At 44.1% G+C, this 17,642-nt stretch overlaps 1 protein-coding gene across 4 annotated transcripts; it reads right to left on the bottom strand.

The window, feature by feature from the left end:
* Positions 1 to 857: 857 nt before the first annotated feature.
* LOC133141249 (protein regulator of cytokinesis 1-like) lies at positions 858 to 17,245 on the bottom strand. 4 transcript variants are annotated; one of them, XM_061261733.1, is made up of 14 exons: positions 16,697 to 16,950; positions 16,145 to 16,277; positions 15,798 to 15,920; positions 14,594 to 14,827; positions 12,512 to 12,682; positions 11,290 to 11,439; positions 9,462 to 9,612; positions 8,107 to 8,222; positions 7,906 to 8,001; positions 6,714 to 6,860; positions 5,006 to 5,101; positions 3,869 to 3,970; positions 2,952 to 3,047; positions 858 to 1,266 (listed from the first exon to the last, which is right to left on the bottom strand). In XM_061261733.1, the coding sequence occupies exons 1-14, from the start codon at positions 16,711 to 16,713 to the stop codon at positions 1,201 to 1,203; spliced, it is 1,698 nt and encodes a 565-aa protein (XP_061117717.1). In that variant the 5' UTR covers positions 16,714 to 16,950; the 3' UTR covers positions 858 to 1,200. The 4 variants fall into 4 exon arrangements, with proteins under 4 accessions (XP_061117717.1, XP_061117718.1, XP_061117716.1 ...); XM_061261734.1 differs by lacking the exon at positions 16,697 to 16,950 and adding an exon at positions 17,104 to 17,245 and having other exon boundaries at positions 859 to 1,266; positions 8,086 to 8,222; XM_061261732.1 differs by having other exon boundaries at positions 859 to 1,266; positions 8,086 to 8,222.
* Between the last annotated feature and the right edge of the window lie 397 nt (positions 17,246 to 17,642).

Below are 17,642 nucleotides of genomic sequence, written 5' to 3'. Positions count from 1 at the left end.
CTTTAATCAAGACCTTGAAGAGTAGAATCAGCTGTCTTAGTCCTATGCTAAAACAACCTGCACACACACCGGCCCTTTCTGGATAAGATTGGACACCCCTGGTGTAGACAATACCCTGATCTGTGCAGACAATGCCCTGAACTGTATCGACAATACCCTGATCTGATCTGTGTAGACAATGCCCTGAACTGTATAGACAATACCCTGATCTGTGTAGACCATACCCTGATCTGATCTGTGCAGACAATACCCTGATCTGAGCAAACAATACCATGATCTGATCTGTGTAGACAATACCCTGATCTGATCTGTGTAGACAATACCCTGATCTGTGGATTCCAGTCATGCAGAGAAGACAAGTTCCCTGTTGCATGTTTTTACCCCACGTTACAAAATAAGGAACCGTTATCGCTAAAGCAGTGGCATTGTAAAATTGTTCATACATATAGAACCGTGAGTTTTAATGCTTTCAACTTGGTTAGATTGGCTGCATTGAATTGAAATTTAATTAACAAATTGAAACATGCGGCATGGGGGTATTTTAATTAACTGAATTTCAGTTAATTTCCTGAATTGTCTAAATTGAGATCGGTAATCTTTTGGGGCAGAATATCCTTTACCTTGTGCAGACACTTTCTAAAGAGGCAAAAAATTCACTATACAAAACATGAGATTAGAAAATGCAATATTTACAAATTTATTTGAATAAAATACAGGAGAGAACATCATCAAATAATGCTGCCTAAAAGAATAAAATGCAGGCACACCTTGTTAGCTTAGTGTGCGCAAATTAAGAAATTCAATGTAGTGTAAAGATGCCTAGTTCTGAAGACAAAAGTAAAAAAACATTTAAAGAAGTAAATATGCCTCCTGACTCTGGAAATAAAGTTTAATAAAATGGTAAAAGAAATGGCTAACTTCTGCAAAAGCAGCTGAGAATTATATATATACACCTCTCAATGATCACAATTCTGTAAAAATAAAAAATAAAACAAATGTTATAAATCACAATCATGACAGACGCTACACTTTTTCAAGATTCACAGAAACCTTTCTTGAAAAACCACACACACACACACAGAACTCCCCATGGCTTATTCAATCACAAGAATTATTATCCATTTAAAACCAAAAGCTAAAATGTAGGAAATATTTGATACCGATACCACTTCTAAACAAACAAATAATGTTTGGCAGTCATTAAAGAACATCCTTTGCTGTTGAGTTCAGGACAGCATCCCTGCTCCCCTTCTTGGAAAGAGTACTCTGAAACATGAGGTGGACACAAGGTTAAACTCTGCACATGCAACATAATGGTCATGATCTGTGTTTTTTTGCCTCTATTTTTAGAAGTCCCACACGCTTTCGCCTTTTCTATCCCAATTACCATTGTCTGTTTTCATTATTCATTTCACCTGTTCATCGTTTCCTGATTCTGATTCCACATGTCTACTTGTTATCTGTCTATTTAAACCCACTTCTGTCTGCTGTTCTTTGCAAGATTGTAATGCGCTTCTGCCAGCATTTTTTTTGACCCGACTTACCTGCATACCGACCCATTTTGTTTAACCCGACCGACTATTCTTGCTTCATTGCTATACACAGGTGCATAGCAAGTAGGGATGTTCCCAAATCTGAACACATTCAGCAAAGCACAAGTTTCTTAAATATTATTTGTATTCAAATAATAACTTCAAATAATGTTTTGATTTTGGTTTACATTCATTTGCTCACGCTATGAAAATCTACTTCCATGTTTGCTTGATGGGTAATCCAATGTCCTCATTGATCCAAATATTAAAGCTACATTGTCCTTGCATCGATCAACAAGACAAAAAAAAAAAAAAATGTAAGACTGAACTTTTAACCAGGTGATGACATTCTCTGCGTATTGCTAAATGTCACTCCATCACAACAGAATGCTTCTTTGCCATGGAGAAAAAAAAAAAACCCATTTTACAACCAAATTCAAATCCATGCCTCCTTTTTAATATTTATAATAAACAGGCTTTATCACCTGAACTAGTGGTATCAGAAAAGTGGAGCTCCTATTAGTTACATACATTTTGGTATTCAAATACTTGTTTTGCTACATGAATGGTGTAATTATTTTGAATTGTATCTAACATTAGCAAGAACATTTCAGAGTTGCATTGGTGCCATGAAATATTTAGCTCAATTTTTAGCCATTTGCTTTTGCATTACATGTTAGTCTATTGTGATACATCATTATTACAGTATAATAGGAGATTGTAGAACAATAACATGAATGCTTTAATAACCCAACTACTGGAGTGTCAAAAGAAAAAAAATTATAATCAGGATTGTCTGCCAGTTTTTACATTTTCCCCCTGTGAAGCAAAGCCCACTTCCACTTCAAAACAAACCCATTTTCATTTTATCTAAATACAAATAGGTTTGCCATCTCAACAACTTCAGATACAAATACAGCTAGGGTCCTTTCTAAACACCCCTAATAGGGAAGACTGCTAGTGTGCTGTTCATAAACGATTCGTTCTTTTTGAGCGAATCTTTTTGGTGAACCAAAGGAACGGACTCACCTTTTTGTAATGATTTGTTAACATAACACAATGTAATGGCGAGAATGGGCCATTGTGTCACCACTGTGTGAAAGAATACTTCCTAATATCTGTACGGAATTTCTCCTTTGCAAATTTCCATTTGTGCCCTCTTGTTCGGCTAACCAAACTCACCCTGAAGAGTTTAGCCTATAATTCACTTTGTTAATTCCTTTAAAAGCCTCAATCAAATGCTACCGTAAGAATGGCTACAAAGGACATTTGGGTACCTATTGTTGCCCATTTCTGGGCATTTCTTTCTGAACCAGATCAAGACTTGGTTCTCTCTTCAGCCACCTACAGTGTTCAGTCATAGCATAAACCTTGTTCTTGTTCATAAAATAGTGGGCACAGTGTGAGATGAGAACTCACAGTGAATACAGAGTAGCTGCTGATCTCGGTGTGTTTCTTCGCGCTGCTGAACTCCTGCAGTGGGGTCCGTGAACTCACGTCCAGCGTCCTGTTCTTCTGCACATGGAGAGGCGCAGGGCCCAATCAGCTGACGGTAAGCATTTCATTCTACAACTTTTCTAAATGTCGGAAGAATTACCCATGTCTTGATTGCTTTTGATCTGTGTAAATGAAACGCTGCGTTGTATACTACACGCAGTGCGCCACCTTTTGTAGACATTTAATACAACTTTCTTCATTGAACACACTGTCCATAACACCTAGAAAACGTCTCATCACAAAGCTCGCTCCTCTGTGAGTCACGGTCCGTCAGAACCTTCACACATTTTTGGGTTTGCCCCACTGCAAATCAGTTTTGGAGCTAAGTGGCCACAACGTTATTCAATATTGTTAACATTTAATCTTTTAAGAGAGAAAAACTACAGTAAAATATTCAAATATTCCATCCATCCATCCATTATCTTAACCCGCTTATCCTGAACAGGGTCGCAGGGGGGCTGGAGCCTATCCCAGCATACATTGGGCGAAAGGCAGGAATACACCCTGGACAGGTCGCCAGTCCATCACAGGGCAATTCAAATATTCATATTTGTTAAATAAAAAATAAAAATTTGGTCACCAAAAAAAAAAAAAAAGACAGTTTTCTGGTGAAATTTAATTAGATTGAAAAAAGGCACTGCTCATCAGTTTCTTTTCCAAGGAATAAGGAAAGTCTAAGAAGTGGCCACACCAAGAAAGTAAAATTAACATGGACATAATAAAAAATGTTTTGGACAAGTGTCTGTATTGAATAAACACACCTATAATATTCCAAAATTCAGCTGGACTGAACATTGAGCCAATGTAAAACTGACTTCATTGTCCACCTGCGCGCGTACCTTCTGTGAAGACGGTGTTGACTTGACAGACACGCTGAGGGAGGTGCCACTGGGGCTGGCCCAGCTGAAGCTGTTTGTTCGCACCATCGTCTGATTGGGCGTCTGCAGAAAGCAGGGAGGGCAGAAACTTCAAAATGATTAATTGAACAAATGTGCGTAACGTTTGTGTCTGGCAAAGGCACCTCTACATGCTGCAATGTGAATGCCAACACACTAGAGACCGTTAAGCTGCCTTCTTGGATCTTGGGATACATTAACCTCTTAAGTATCAGCCTTTTTTTTTGTGAAAAGCTTGAAAATGACATGCCCAAAATGAAATGGTTACTATTCATGAACCCAGGCATCAGGTATCTCAAGGTACCTTCTGAGGGTAACCCTTGAACCCGCTTGCATTTCCAGCCTGTTTTTCCCAGAAGGTAACGGCGCTCAAACTCCAGCCTTGAACGCAGAGACTGGTTTATGGGGGGACACCCATCCAGGCGATCACATGACAAAATCCAGTAATTGCATTAGCATTAAAATAGCACCGTAACCTAACTTGGCTAGCCAAAGCGATATGGCGGACAGCTCCGACTTCACCAATTTAGAGGATGAATGTTTAGATTTAAATTTCATGACACCAAGAAAATACAAAAATGGCGCTTAATCTACTCATATTTATTGAGATTTATTATTCAGTTAACACATTTCTTCATAATAAGAAAAAGTAATGGGAACAGGTTGAAAGCAGGCCAATCCGTTTATAGGTAAGGTCACTGAATACGTCACCCAGTGCCTCACTGTATAATGTGGGCATACTGTCAGAGAACTACAAAAAGAACCCCTGCTATTCGCAGTTCCAAAACAGGACATGTCCACTGTACGAATACCAAAAGCGAAGCCAGTCTACTTTAAGCCATTTGCAAAGAAACATTTTTTAATTACAAATGTAATAGCAATATGATTACGAGTATGCTAAAAAGTGTGTACCATCTGCCACTAACTGATCAGACAATGATGAAAGACAATGTTCCAAAAGTCATTTTTCCTTCCCATTAAGAATGTCTACATTTTGAGAATTGAGAGATATGTTTTTACTCAAATCTTCAATTAGAATACACAGCATTCAGTCTAAATGGTGCTCTCAGGAGATGTTACCTTTCTCGTCTTGCTGGGCGTCATGCCTCCAGTGACTCCTGTTTGGGATCTCTTTGACTGTGCTTTTAATAGAGTGTTCTCCCCTTTCTTTGTCATCTGGAATTAAACCAAAATTAAACCAGTATTCTACAGATTATCTGCACAGAAATCACCACAAGAGGATCGTCATCATGGCCAAATGATGCCATGGCTGCAGAGGGAGTTCGAACAGACAACTCGAGAATCGCTGTCCACTTGCATGACACTTACATTTTAATATGGCCCTCTTAAACTACCTTACTGTTCACACAGTGCTCATTCTGCTGCTGCACTGCTGCTGTTCTGCCAGGTTGCTGCTGCCTGCTAGCTGTGCTGTTGCTGGATTGCTCAAATTGCCCTGCTCTGGAACTCTGCTGCCTTGCTGCCTGGCTCATTCTGCATGCTAAAGCCATAGCGCTGCCTGGCTCACTCTGCATGCTAAAGACATAGCACTGCCTGGCTCAGTCTGCATGCTAAAGCCATAGCGCTGCCTGGCTCATTCTGCATGCTAAAGCCATAGCGCTGCCTGGCTCATTCTGCATGCTAAAGCCATAGCGCTGCCTGGCTCATTCTGCATGCTAAAGCCATAGCGCTGCCTGGCTCATTCTGCATGCTAAAGCCATAGTGCTGCCTGGCTCACTCTACATGCTAAAGCCATAGTGCTGCCTGGCTCATTCTGCTGCCGTGCTCGTTTTGGCATACTGTTGCTCCTTTGCTACTCTTGCTAATATTGCGTGTTGTTGCCTCATCTGCTAGCTGTGCAGCCGCGTTTTCTTATTTTAGGTGACGCTTTTTTATCCAAAGCGATTTTCAGTTCATTACACCAAGCAGGAGACAATCCCCCCTGGAGCAGTGGCTTGCTCAAGGGCCAATAGCTGTGTGGATCTTATGGCTACACCGGGGACCAAACCACCAACCTTCAACCCAGTCATGTACCTTAACCACTACACTACAGGCTGCCCCAGTCATGTACCTTAACCACTACGCTACAGGCTGCTCCAGTCATGTACCTTAACCACTACGCTACAGGCTGCCCCAGTGATGTACCTTAACCACTACACTACAGGCTGCCCCAGTCATGTACCTTAACCACTACGCTACAGGCTGTCCCAGTCATGTACCTTAACCACTACGCTACAGGCTGCCCCAGTCATGTACCTTAACCACTACACTCACATCCAGGCATGAAATACAAAATACTGTGATTTTGTACAGGAAAAACAGAAGAGCAACTCTTCCTCAGGTGACTGAGAATCCAATGCAGGATGTGAACAGACTACATAGGGAGGGATATTGTAGTGGGGTTACAATGCATGAAACCCTCACCAAGACAAATGCATATCTGAGAGTTCAGTGGTGCAAAAATTGGAGGCAATGGTGTACAGAGAAAAACGTGATACGGTGAAGTGGGCGAGTGCACGTGTGTACCCCAAGAGGACGGTACATGCCGGAATGCTGGACGCCTACAGTGTGGGGGGCATTGGAAGGGTCAATGCAAATCAAGAGGGGACTTGGTTGGGTTGAACAGTGTAGATTAAGAGGGGACTTGGTTGGGTTGAACAGTGTAGATTAAGAGGGGACTTGGTTGGGTTGAACAGTGTAGATTAAGAGGGGACTTGGTTGGGTTGAACAGTGTAGATTAAGAGGGGACTTGGTTGGGTTGAACAGTGTAGATTAAGAGGGGACTCACACGCTCGTTCTTCTCCTTCCCCCGCTGCTGCTGGTGTTCCTCCAGTTGACCGGTGATGTAATCTGTGGCCCTCTGACCCCACACCAGGAATACAGTCCCATATTCCTTCTCCCAGGCCTCCACCCTAGTCTTTAGCTCCTCCTCCAGCTTCCAAAACATCACCGGAGTATTACTCATTCCACCACAATGCCGAAAACACTCATAAGAATGTCTTTTAAATCCTCTGCTTACTACTGTTCAGCCTATACTTTTAGGTACAAAAAGAAAAAGTGCGAACAATATTGCCATCTGTTATCTATAAAATATGTCCAGCTTTCACATCTTCCCTCTGCAGACTCTCTAAATAACGCCATTTAAAACATTTTATGAACTAAAATGGTTAGTTAAAGGTACAATAGGTAAGATGTTTGTGTTAAAATATTGTTACAAGACCATTGTAAATCCCTTCCTATTATTGAAAAAGGCTCACTGACATGTTGACTCACCCTCTACCTGTGTTTATAGTCTTTAAATTCGGGTTTCAAAATATGCAGTTGATGTTTTTGTACCAAAACATCTATAGCTGTACAATAATTAAAGCTCATTGGATGTAAATTAGGGCGGCATGGATGGTAGCACTGCCGCCTCACAGCAAGGAGGTCCTGGGTTCGAATCCTGGTCAGCCAGGGCCTCTCTGTGAGGAGTTTGCATGTTCTCCCTGTGTTTGCGTGGGTTTCCTCCGGGTACTCCGGTTTCCTCCCACAATCCAAAGACATGCAGGTTAGGCTGATTGGAGAGTCTAAATTGCCCGTGGGTATGAGTGTGTGAGTGAATGGTGTGTGTGCCCTGCGATGGACTGGCGACCTGTCCAGGGTGTATTCCTGCCTTTCGCCCAATGTATGCTGGGATAGGCTCCAGCCCCCCGGCGACCCTGCTCAGGATAAGCGGGTTAAGATAATGAATGAATGGATGGATGGTTGAAAATTGGTTCCAATTGCCACAGCCAATGGAGTTTAAACTTCAGCAAATTCACAGAGAAGGGGGAGGGATAAACAGTGTTGTTGTTTGAGCGTATTTGTTGCTGCATTTCATCTCCTGACCGTTAGAAGTCCGAAATTACCTATTGTACCTTTAAAATTGAATAATAATAATAATAATAATAATAATAGTCACAGCACACTGGAAAAATAAAGACGGTCAAGTTATTTGGTACCTTGGGTAGAAGCTTCTGAACTCTCACCCTCTCCTTGGCCTCTTTGAGCAGGGTACCTCCTCGATTGGAGAACCGATTTGGATCGGATGCTTTTTTCTGCAGAAAGAAAGGACAGATATTAAGAGTCAAACTGTATGTAAAATCTGTGTTCTCCCATACATTAACCGCCACATGCCACACCTCAAAATCCTGAAACAGCACCCAGTTTTTGTTCCACATCTCCACAGTTTCCAACAGGGGGCGAGCCTTTTCATAGAAGGTCTTCACTTGTAGCAGCTCCTCGTCGTGGCGGGACAACAACTCCTCTGTTAAGTTACCTGTGTGACACAGTGGAGCACGGTTACGCTCACGGCGTTCAGCCACGGCTACGCTCACCGCGTTCAGCCACGGCTACGCTCACCGCGTTCAGCCACGGTTACGCTCACCGCGTTCAGCCACGGTTACGCTCACCGCGTTCAGCCACGGCTACGCTCACCGCGTTCAGCCACGGTTACGCTCACCGCGTTCAGCTACGCTCACCGCGTTGAGCCACGGTTACGCTCACCGCGTTCAGCCACGGCTACGCTCACCGCGTTCAGCCACGGCTACGCTCACCGCGTTCAGCCACGGCTACGCTCACCGCGTTCAGCCACGGTTACGCTCACCGCGTTCAGCCACGGTTACGCTCACCGCGTTGAGCCACGGCTACGCTCACCGCGTTCAGCCACGGTTACGCTCACCGCGTTCAGCTACGCTCACCGCGTTCAGCCACGGTTACGCTCACTGTGTTCAGCCACGGTTACGCTCACCGCGTTCAGCCACGGTTACGCTCACCGCGTTCAGCTACGCTCACCGCGTTCAGCCACGGTTACGCTCACCGCGTTCAGCCACGGTTACGCTCACCGCGTTCAGCCACGGCTACGCTCACCGCGTTCAGCTACGCTCACCGCGTTCAGCTACGCTCACCGCGTTCAGCCACGGTTACGCTCACCGCGTTCAGCTACGCTCACCGCGTTCAGCTACGCTCACCGCGTTCAGCCACGGTTACGCTCACCGCGTTCAGCCACGGCTACGCTCACCGCGTTCAGCCACGGTTACGCTCACCGCGTTCAGCCACGGCTACGCTCACCGCGTTCAGCCACGGTTACGCTCACGGCGTTCAGCCACGGTTACGCTCACCGCGTTCAGCCACGGTTACGCTCACCGCGTTCAGCCACGGTTACGCTCACCGCGTTCAGCCACGGTTACGCTCACCGCGTTCAGCCACGGTTACGCTCACCGCGTTCAGCCACGGCTACGCTCACCGCGTTCAGCCACGGCTACGCTCACCGCGTTCAGCCACGGTTACGCTCACCGCGTTCAGCCACGGTTACGCTCACGGCGTTCAGCCACGGTTACGCTCACCGCGTTCAGCCACGGTTACGCTCACCGCGTTCAGCCACGGTTACGCTCACCGCGTTCAGCCACGGCTACGCTCACCGCGTTCAGCTACGGCTACGCTCACCGCGTTCAGCTACGCTCACCGTGTTCAGCCACGGCCAGAAGAGGGCAGACGCATTTACGAGGGCTCCACTCACCGCTGCAGAAGTGGATGTTGAAGGGCTCCCTCTGCTTGGGGCTGAGCATGCATCTGTCCCAGGCCTCCACCAGCTCCAGGCGAATCTTCTCAGTCACCTCCTCCAGCCGGGCCTTCTGCAGCATGCTGAGGCCATCCAACTCAATTTGCCACTGTGCCAAGACAGCAAGGAATAAGGGCCAGTTCGCCCCAAAAATTACCATCCATCTATCCAGATAATGACATATTTTCTAGATTTTACTTTTAGTTCACTGTGATACAATAGACCTCCATGGACCTCTCCTTTTCAGGTGATCAATGCACTGAAGTTAGAGCAAAAAAATAAATAAATAAAAAATTTTTCAACCAAGAACTATTTTTTGCTTTTAAATTTGTGCCGTCTTGCAGCACTGTTATTCTTTTCTCCCTGTTTTGTATACAATTTTCCGTTCTTTTTTCTACAATGTGTTGTCTTTATAATTCTTTGTAATTGACTGAAAGTAAAGCACTTTGAGCAACATTTTATGTATGCTATATAAATAAATAACAGTCATTATTACACAAATACTCACACGTCACCCCCCTGCTTACTTCCCTCCACTGGCTGCCTGTCATGGCTCGCATCAAATTCAAAACATTGGTGCTAGCCTTCCAAGCAGTTAAAGGGTCTTCCCCAGCTTATCTGCAAAAAATCATCAGACCCTACACCCCTGCCAGACCTCTTCGTTCAGCCTCCACAGGCCGCTTGGCACCTCCCCCTCTCAGAACCTCCACCTCACGCTCACGACTACTGTCTGTTCTGGCTCCACGGTGGTGGAGGTCAGAACTATAGAATCTCTCCCCACCTTCAAGCGCAAGCTGAAGACGCACCTCTTCAAGCAGCACCTCTCCCCATCCCTCCCTACCTCCCTGTGAACCTTAATTGTTGTCTCTGTGACTTGCTTTGTGTATCGGTATTTTTAGTTGGCTAGGTAAGCAGTGTTTGGATAGTTAACTTTGGTCACTTTTGCTCGTTTGTTTGTTTGTTTGTTCAAAAAAAAAAAAAAAAATAATAATAATAATAATAAAAAAAAATGGCCCTTGTCCTTATCTTTGTTGTACAGGTCGCAGTTGAAATTGTACTTACCTCTAGGGTCTTTCAGCGAACTTATCCCTGGTTATGGGTATGCACTTTGTTGTACGTCGCTCTGGATAAGAGCGTCTGCCAAATGCCAATAATATAATGTAATGTAATGTATTACAATAATTAAAATTTTCTATCACAGGAACTCACCAACTTTTTTCCGTGCAAGCATACATTTTTTAATCAGTGTTTAGGCCACTGCTTGCCGTGCTTGGGTTGCATATTGAAACATCAAAGTATACATTAGCCAGTTGTGAATTTTAATTAGCAAGATTGTGCCAAGACCATATAAGAACCCCTTCAGCTCGCAACTTCTGACTACAAAGACAAGAACACGGTCCCAGAATACGGGTGTGCTTCAGAGGAAAACTTTGCTTGTGCGGACACAGTAGGTTTGTTCCGGCAACAGAAATATATTTAAATATGCATTTTTGAGCTGTTGATGCTTGCGAGTAAATGTGGCATTATATTTGGAAGGAGACATTGCTGTTTTTCGAATGTCGGTGCATTGATTACCAGAAAGGGAGTGGTCCATAGAGGTCCATTATATCGTGGTGAACTAAAAACAGAATAAAAAATAATAATAAAGTTGTGAAATCTAGAAAATTTTACACTCAAATCTCACTGAAACTACTATTTTGGGTGAACTGTTATTTTAAGCTCACATTTCCACAGTGCGCCAACATGCATGTTTATTGCAGGACGCACTGACAGAAGGAAGTCTCACCTGTGTAATCTGATCAGACAAGGTACCGTGGAGGTTGTGGTGAAACTCCCGCTGCTCCTGCTCCGGGCACTCCAGGCGCCTCCACAGGCACACGGCTTTAGCCTCCAGTTCGTCCCTAAGAGCAGTTAGTGATTTTCTCTTCATCTCCAGCTGTCCAAAAGGCAAAAACGTTAAATCGGTTAGTCTGTTACGATTAGTAAAACATCGGCTTTAATAGTCACTTTCACACAAGCCATTTAGCTAACTAGCTTTCTACTCGGGTTTGTATTGAGTTAAACATTGTTAGTTGTGATACTAGCTACTGCTAACAGTCTGCCTGTAACATAAGTAGTTACTCATGTCAAACACAATCAGTTCATTGTCGTTTTATTTTTCATCAGACATCAAGGCTTCTGAAAGTCTGGGAGTCTAGGCATGAGCTCCATGCCCAGGAAAGAATAAGCCGGTCGAATGTCCCGAAAATATAAGCAGTAATGCTGTGCAGTGGGACCCAGCCGATGCACAAAACAGAATTGAATTAGCTAATAACAGCAGCTACTGACAAATGTTACCGAATATTAGCCAGCTACTTGCTTTACGGTTAGCCACCAAGGCTAATCTCTCACAAACCCAGCTCACCACTGTAGCAGCCAATCCATACACATCTCCTCTTATGCTAGTTCTATTGGACCATAGAACTTCAGCTCAGTATATTGGACACGTGCTTTTCAGATACAGTACAAGAACAAAAAAGGTCCACGCACAGAAGTGGCCAGAGGAGATTTTAGAATCACAAATAGAAGCAAGGTGTTGGGCAGGAGTGAACACAGACATGTTGCCAGTGTATCATACTAAGGACTGAGCATGTTTGTTTTACAATATTTTCAAGGTGAAAATCCTGCATAGTATCAAATTCCATGTCCATATTAAATTTAATTGAAAGAAAATGAAAAGGCTGTTTTCATTTTTATATAGTAGTATTATTTTGTTTGACAAATCTTGTGTTACATCCTTTAACATGGAGATTAATTTTCCATCTTATGCAATCTTGGCCCAATATAAAAGCATCCGTTACATTAATAAACTGACATCACCTTGTCTGCGCTCTCCCAAATTGAGAGTGGAGGAAAAGTGAACTTTCCAAATTCAGCACTGCTTTTGAAGGCTAGGGATCACAGCTGCTACATCCCATTCTGATGTTGATTCTGAACAGGTGAAAAGTACCACCGAGGTCCGGTGTTACCTGGCACAGGAGCAGCTGCAGGGCGTTGATGTTCTCGTGCGTGAGCAGGAAGATGTCGGCATCGTCACACACGGCGTCCTCCTCCAGGCTGGTCTCTGGCTCGTGGCCCATCTGGCCCATCACGAGCCTGATGTCCTCCCGGAGGCCTGAGAATACCACCACCCTGCTCCTCTGGGGGGAGACGGGCCACAGGCCACTCGTGAACGACGCTGAAGGCAGCTCAGAGCAAACTCTGATAAACGCCATCAAAGTGAGGCCCCAATGTTAGGGCCATGATTTTGCGCAAGCAGGTTATTCCATCATCGAGATGACAACTAAATGCACAGTAACTAATCAAATCAGTTCAGGTTATACATCTATTTGTGACAAACCTTTGTGAATGGTCTTCATTAATTAATTTCATGAACATTAAAATGCCTAAGTATAAAAAAATATTTATCTGATCACATTGAAGGTTAATACGGCATTTGCCTCACATGACTGCCCACACAATTAAGAGAAGTCTATACTTTAAACTGCAATCAATTTAACAGAGATGGCCTAATTAACACCACAGTTATGTGTATAAACTGTACATCTGAATTACATTTTACTGGGAGAATTGGTTTGGTGTGTTAGTGTAGTACATGCAGGGTCCGTATCCCTGTGTTAGTGTAGTCCATGCAGGGTCCGTATCCCTGTGTTAGTGTAGTACATGCAGGGTCCGTATCCCTGTGTTAGTGTAGTACATGCAGGGTCCGTATCGCTGTGTTAGTGTAGTACATGCAGGGTCCGTATCGCTGTGTTAGTGTAGTACATGCAGGGTCCGTATCGCTGTTAGTGTAGTACATGCAGGGTCCGTATCGCTGTGTTAGTGTAGTACATGCAGGGTCCGTATCGCTGTGTTAGTGTAGTACATGCAGGGTCCGTATCGCTGTGTTAGTGTAGTACATGCAGGGTCCGTATCGCTGTGTTAGTGTAGTACATGCAGGGTCCGTATCGCTGTGTTAGTGTAGTACATGCAGGGTCCGTATCCCTGTGTTAGTGTAGTACATGCAGGGTCCGTATCCCTGTGTTAGTGTAGTACATGCAGGGTCCGTATCCCTGTGTTAGCGTAGTACATGCAGGGTCCGTATCCCTGTGTTAGCGTAGTACATGCAGGGTCCGTATCCCTGTGTTAGCGTAGTACATGCAGGGTCCGTATCGCTGTGTTAGCGTAGTACATGCAGGGTCCGTATCCCTGTGTTAGCGTAGTACATGCAGGGTCCGTATCCCTGTGTTAGCGTAGTACATGCAGGGTCCGTATCCCTGTGTTAGTGTAGTACATGCAGGGTCCGTATCCCTGTGTTAGTGTAGTACATGCAGGGTCCGTATCCCTGTGTTAGTGGAGTACATGCAGGGTCCGTATCCCTGTGTTAGTGTAGTACATGCAGGGTCCGTATCCCTGTGTTAGTGTAGTACATGCAGGGTCCGTATCCCTGTGTTAGTGTAGTACATGCAGGGTCCGTATCCCTGTGTTAGTGTAGTACATGCAGGGTCCGTATCCCTGTGTTAGTGTAGTACATGCAGGGTCCGTATCCCTGTGTTAGTGTAGTACATGCAGGGTCCGTATCCCTGTGTTAGTGTAGTACATGCAGGGTCCGTATCGCTGTGTTAGTGTAGTACATGCAGGGTCCGTATCCCTGTGTTAGTGTAGTACATGCAGGGTCCGTATCCCTGTGTTAGCGTAGTACATGCAGGGTCCGTATCCCTGTGTTAGTGTAGTACATGCAGGGTCCGTATCGCTGTGTTAGTGTAGTACATGCAGGGTCCGTATCGCTGTGTTAGTGTAGTACATGCAGGGTCCGTATCGCTGTGTTAGTGTAGTACATGCAGGGTCCGTACCCCTGTGTTAGTGTAGTACATGCAGGGTCCGTATCCCTGTGTTAGTGTAGTACATGCAGGGTCCGTACCCCTGTGTTAGTGTAGTACATGCAGGGTCCGTACCCCTGTGTTAGTGTAGTACATGCAGGGTCCATATCCCTGTGTTAGTGTAGTACATGCAGGGTCCGTATCCCCGGCTCCCTGGGTGCTCTGACCAGGAGGACAAGCTCAGACAGACACCTTCTCCTCACTCAGGCTCTGGACGTGCCCACGCAGCTCCTGCAGCTCTGCGCGGGTGGGCAGGCTGCCGGCGGGGACGTAGTACACCGAGGCGTTGAGCTCCTGGCACAGATCCTCATCCTGCCGCTGCAGGCTCCGCAGCTCCTCCAGACGCCCGCTCCTCTCCTTCTCCAGGGCCTCCACCTGCAGACGGAGGCTCTTCTCTGTCTGCAGAACTGTGAGGCCCTCCTCGAACTGAGAACAATGAGAGAACCATAAGATTAAAGAATCCTGGTGGTATTCCTCAAGTTTCCACCTCATGATTTTGGGAAATATCATCTTATATTTTCCCATATTTTCTCTGTAAAATAATTTTATTTCACCTATTTTCTCAGAGCTGAAATAAAATTCATTCATTCATTATCCTAACCCGCTTATCCTGAACAGGGTCGCAGGGGGGCTGGAGCCTATCCCAGCATACATTGGGCGAAAGCCAGGAATACACCCTGGACAGGTCGCCAGTCCATCGCAGGGCACACACACCATTCACTCACACACTCATACCCACGGGCAATTTAGAGTCTCCAATCAGCCTAACCTGCATGTCTTTGGACTGTGGGAGAAAACCGGAGTACCCGGAGGAAACCCATGCAAACACGGGGAGAACATGCAAACTCCACACAGAGAGGCCCCGGCCGACCGGGATTCAAACCCAGGTCCTCCTTGCTGTGAGGCAGAAGTGTTGCCCACTGCACCATCCATGCCACTGAAATAAAATTTATAATAAAAAATAATAATAAAAACAAAAATTATATATATATTTTATTAATAATATATATTATATATATATATTAAATTAACTGAGAACGATGAGAGAAGGTGTTAAAACCACATGACACCAAGTCTAACTTGGAGTGGCTTGACCTGCTGAAGAACTGGCTTGACTGGAAGCCCTGCATCTTGGTGCAGGTAGTACATGCAGATACTGCATATAACATCGTGATGCCCAGGGAGAAATGTTTCTTGGTCGCCCACACAAGAGCAGTCAATCAGGTGCCAACAGTCTGCCTGTATCATTTACACATGAAGTACATATTTTCATTTAAGGAATCCTGTTGGTGATCCTCAAGTTTCCACCTCATACTATGGTGTTTTGGGAAATATTATAGTCTACATTTTCCCATATGTTCTCTGCCTGGAGCTGAAATAAAATGAATCTACTTACTTCAAAAGGTTCCATAGACATCTCCTGACTCAATATCTCCAGCTGCTTCTGGAAAGTGGTGATATCGTTTCCAATTCGTCGTTTCAAATACTCCTCCTCTGAAATCATTTGATTCAGGAGACCCTTCAAGAAAATAAAGGCCAAAACCGTGAACACAATCATTTTGGACTGAGCAAGAAAATCACACGGGAGATCATCAGCACAGAGTCGGAATGTCGACAAAACATACAAAAAGAGTTAACGTCATCAAATGACGCCAGGAGAAGGGCAGGCTGCAAGTGGTATTGCACAGGCCCAGTAGCCGCTATACTACAGAATGTGAAATAACACTTAAGAGCGCTTCTAACCTCAATGTGTTTCTTCACGGTCTGCATGCGCTCCACCCGCTGGTCCTCCATGATTCCGATACTATCCCAAATGTCCGCTAGTCGTACCATCGCTACATTTATCCCGGACACAAGGGAGAATGCGAGAATTTCGCTACAGATAGAGGTATATCAGGTCAGTGCACTGAACTTGCATTTTCCCGGCAACAGTTCATTGAACAAACATTCATAAGAATGGATACTAATTAGATGGGTAGAAAGTGTCTTAGCATGTGCGATTAAAAAACTAAACACTTTTGCACAACAGCTGTTGTATCGATTGGCTATGTAAATGATACCCAAGTTACCAAATTACTCTTTTGTAACTAATTTGTCACACATCATATGGCCCATCATATGGTATGTTCAATTCACTTTTGATCCCATTACTTAGTTGTATGCCGGGCTAGCTAATATGTTGGCCAACATAGTTACCAGCAATTAAACACAGAAGTATCATTGCGAAATCGTTTATTACATACCGCCTCCGGTCTTGACAAAATCTATTCAAGATATTGGTGCTCGTCCCCTTACCTCTTTCGACCAGACATAATATAGAAAGCCGGCAAAACACTACAAATGAACAAACAAGCTAACGAATCTTCAGGAAATATTTGTATGGCTGCGTATTGGTTCCCTTCGTGTTCCCAATAGTCTATTGATCAAAGTTGTATGGTTGCATCGGAGAAATTCGCCGTTTTCCTTTCTCTCCTTTATTCAATGAATTTCCAAAATGTGGCTTGTTTCTCATCACGTCGACAACAAGGTCAAGGTCAAGGATGCCCCCACATGCTGATAAATGGTATAGCATAACATCTCTTGATTACAGGGAAATGTCAGTCCCCTATTATTCTACGTAATTCTAGATTATTCCACAAGGTCTACCAATCATGTTGTATTTTTTTCCTTTTAAAAACATTACAAAACAGTTTTCCTCTCACCTGAACAGGTTGTTACACAGCCTCAAACTCAGATCCCCAGAGGACCGTTTGTATACTCGTTTTTATTCCAGCCTATATAATTAGTTTAATTATTTTCTGAATTACGGCTGTATGTTTGCACATAATGTATACAATGTGAAATGTGTCATTTGTGTTGTTTAAATAGCTTGTATTATGTGCGTTAATGCAGTTAAACGAGTAAACCACAATGAGTAATTGGAATCAATTAAGGCTGCACTGATTGGGACTTCATGCGTGTTTTGCTATGTATGGATTTGATGCTTTTCACTTGTTGAATAATTTATGCACCTGTAAATCGCTTTGGATTAAAAGCGTCTGCTAAATTAATAAAATTTTAAATGACATTTGGAATATTTAATATCATATGGCCTATGAGAGCCAGTAGTCCCATAATCAGCAAATCAGAAGAAAAATGCAAATCATTCTTAATTTTAATGTATTAAAACAACACACACCATCGCCCGGCTGTATGAAAAGGAGCGATTCAGACAATATATCCATATTCAAAGTCTCCTCTC

Source organism: Conger conger, chromosome 11 (assembly GCF_963514075.1).
Source record: "Conger conger chromosome 11, fConCon1.1, whole genome shotgun sequence".
Taxonomy (NCBI): domain Eukaryota; kingdom Metazoa; phylum Chordata; class Actinopteri; order Anguilliformes; family Congridae; genus Conger; species Conger conger.
The sequence above is the reverse complement of the archived record's forward strand: the minus strand, read 5'-3'. Positions and strand labels throughout refer to the sequence as shown.

Excerpts from the sequence above, each read along its gene's own strand:
- LOC133141249 (XM_061261732.1), bottom strand. Across the intron at positions 14,828-15,797 it reads TGTCTATGGAACCTTTTGAA|TTCGAGGAGGGCCTCACAGT; the intron begins GTAAGTAGATTC and ends CATTGTTCTCAG. Across the intron at positions 11,440-12,511 it reads TGCAGCTGCTCCTGTGCCAG|CTGGAGATGAAGAGAAAATC; the intron begins GTAACACCGGAC and ends CCTTTTGGACAG.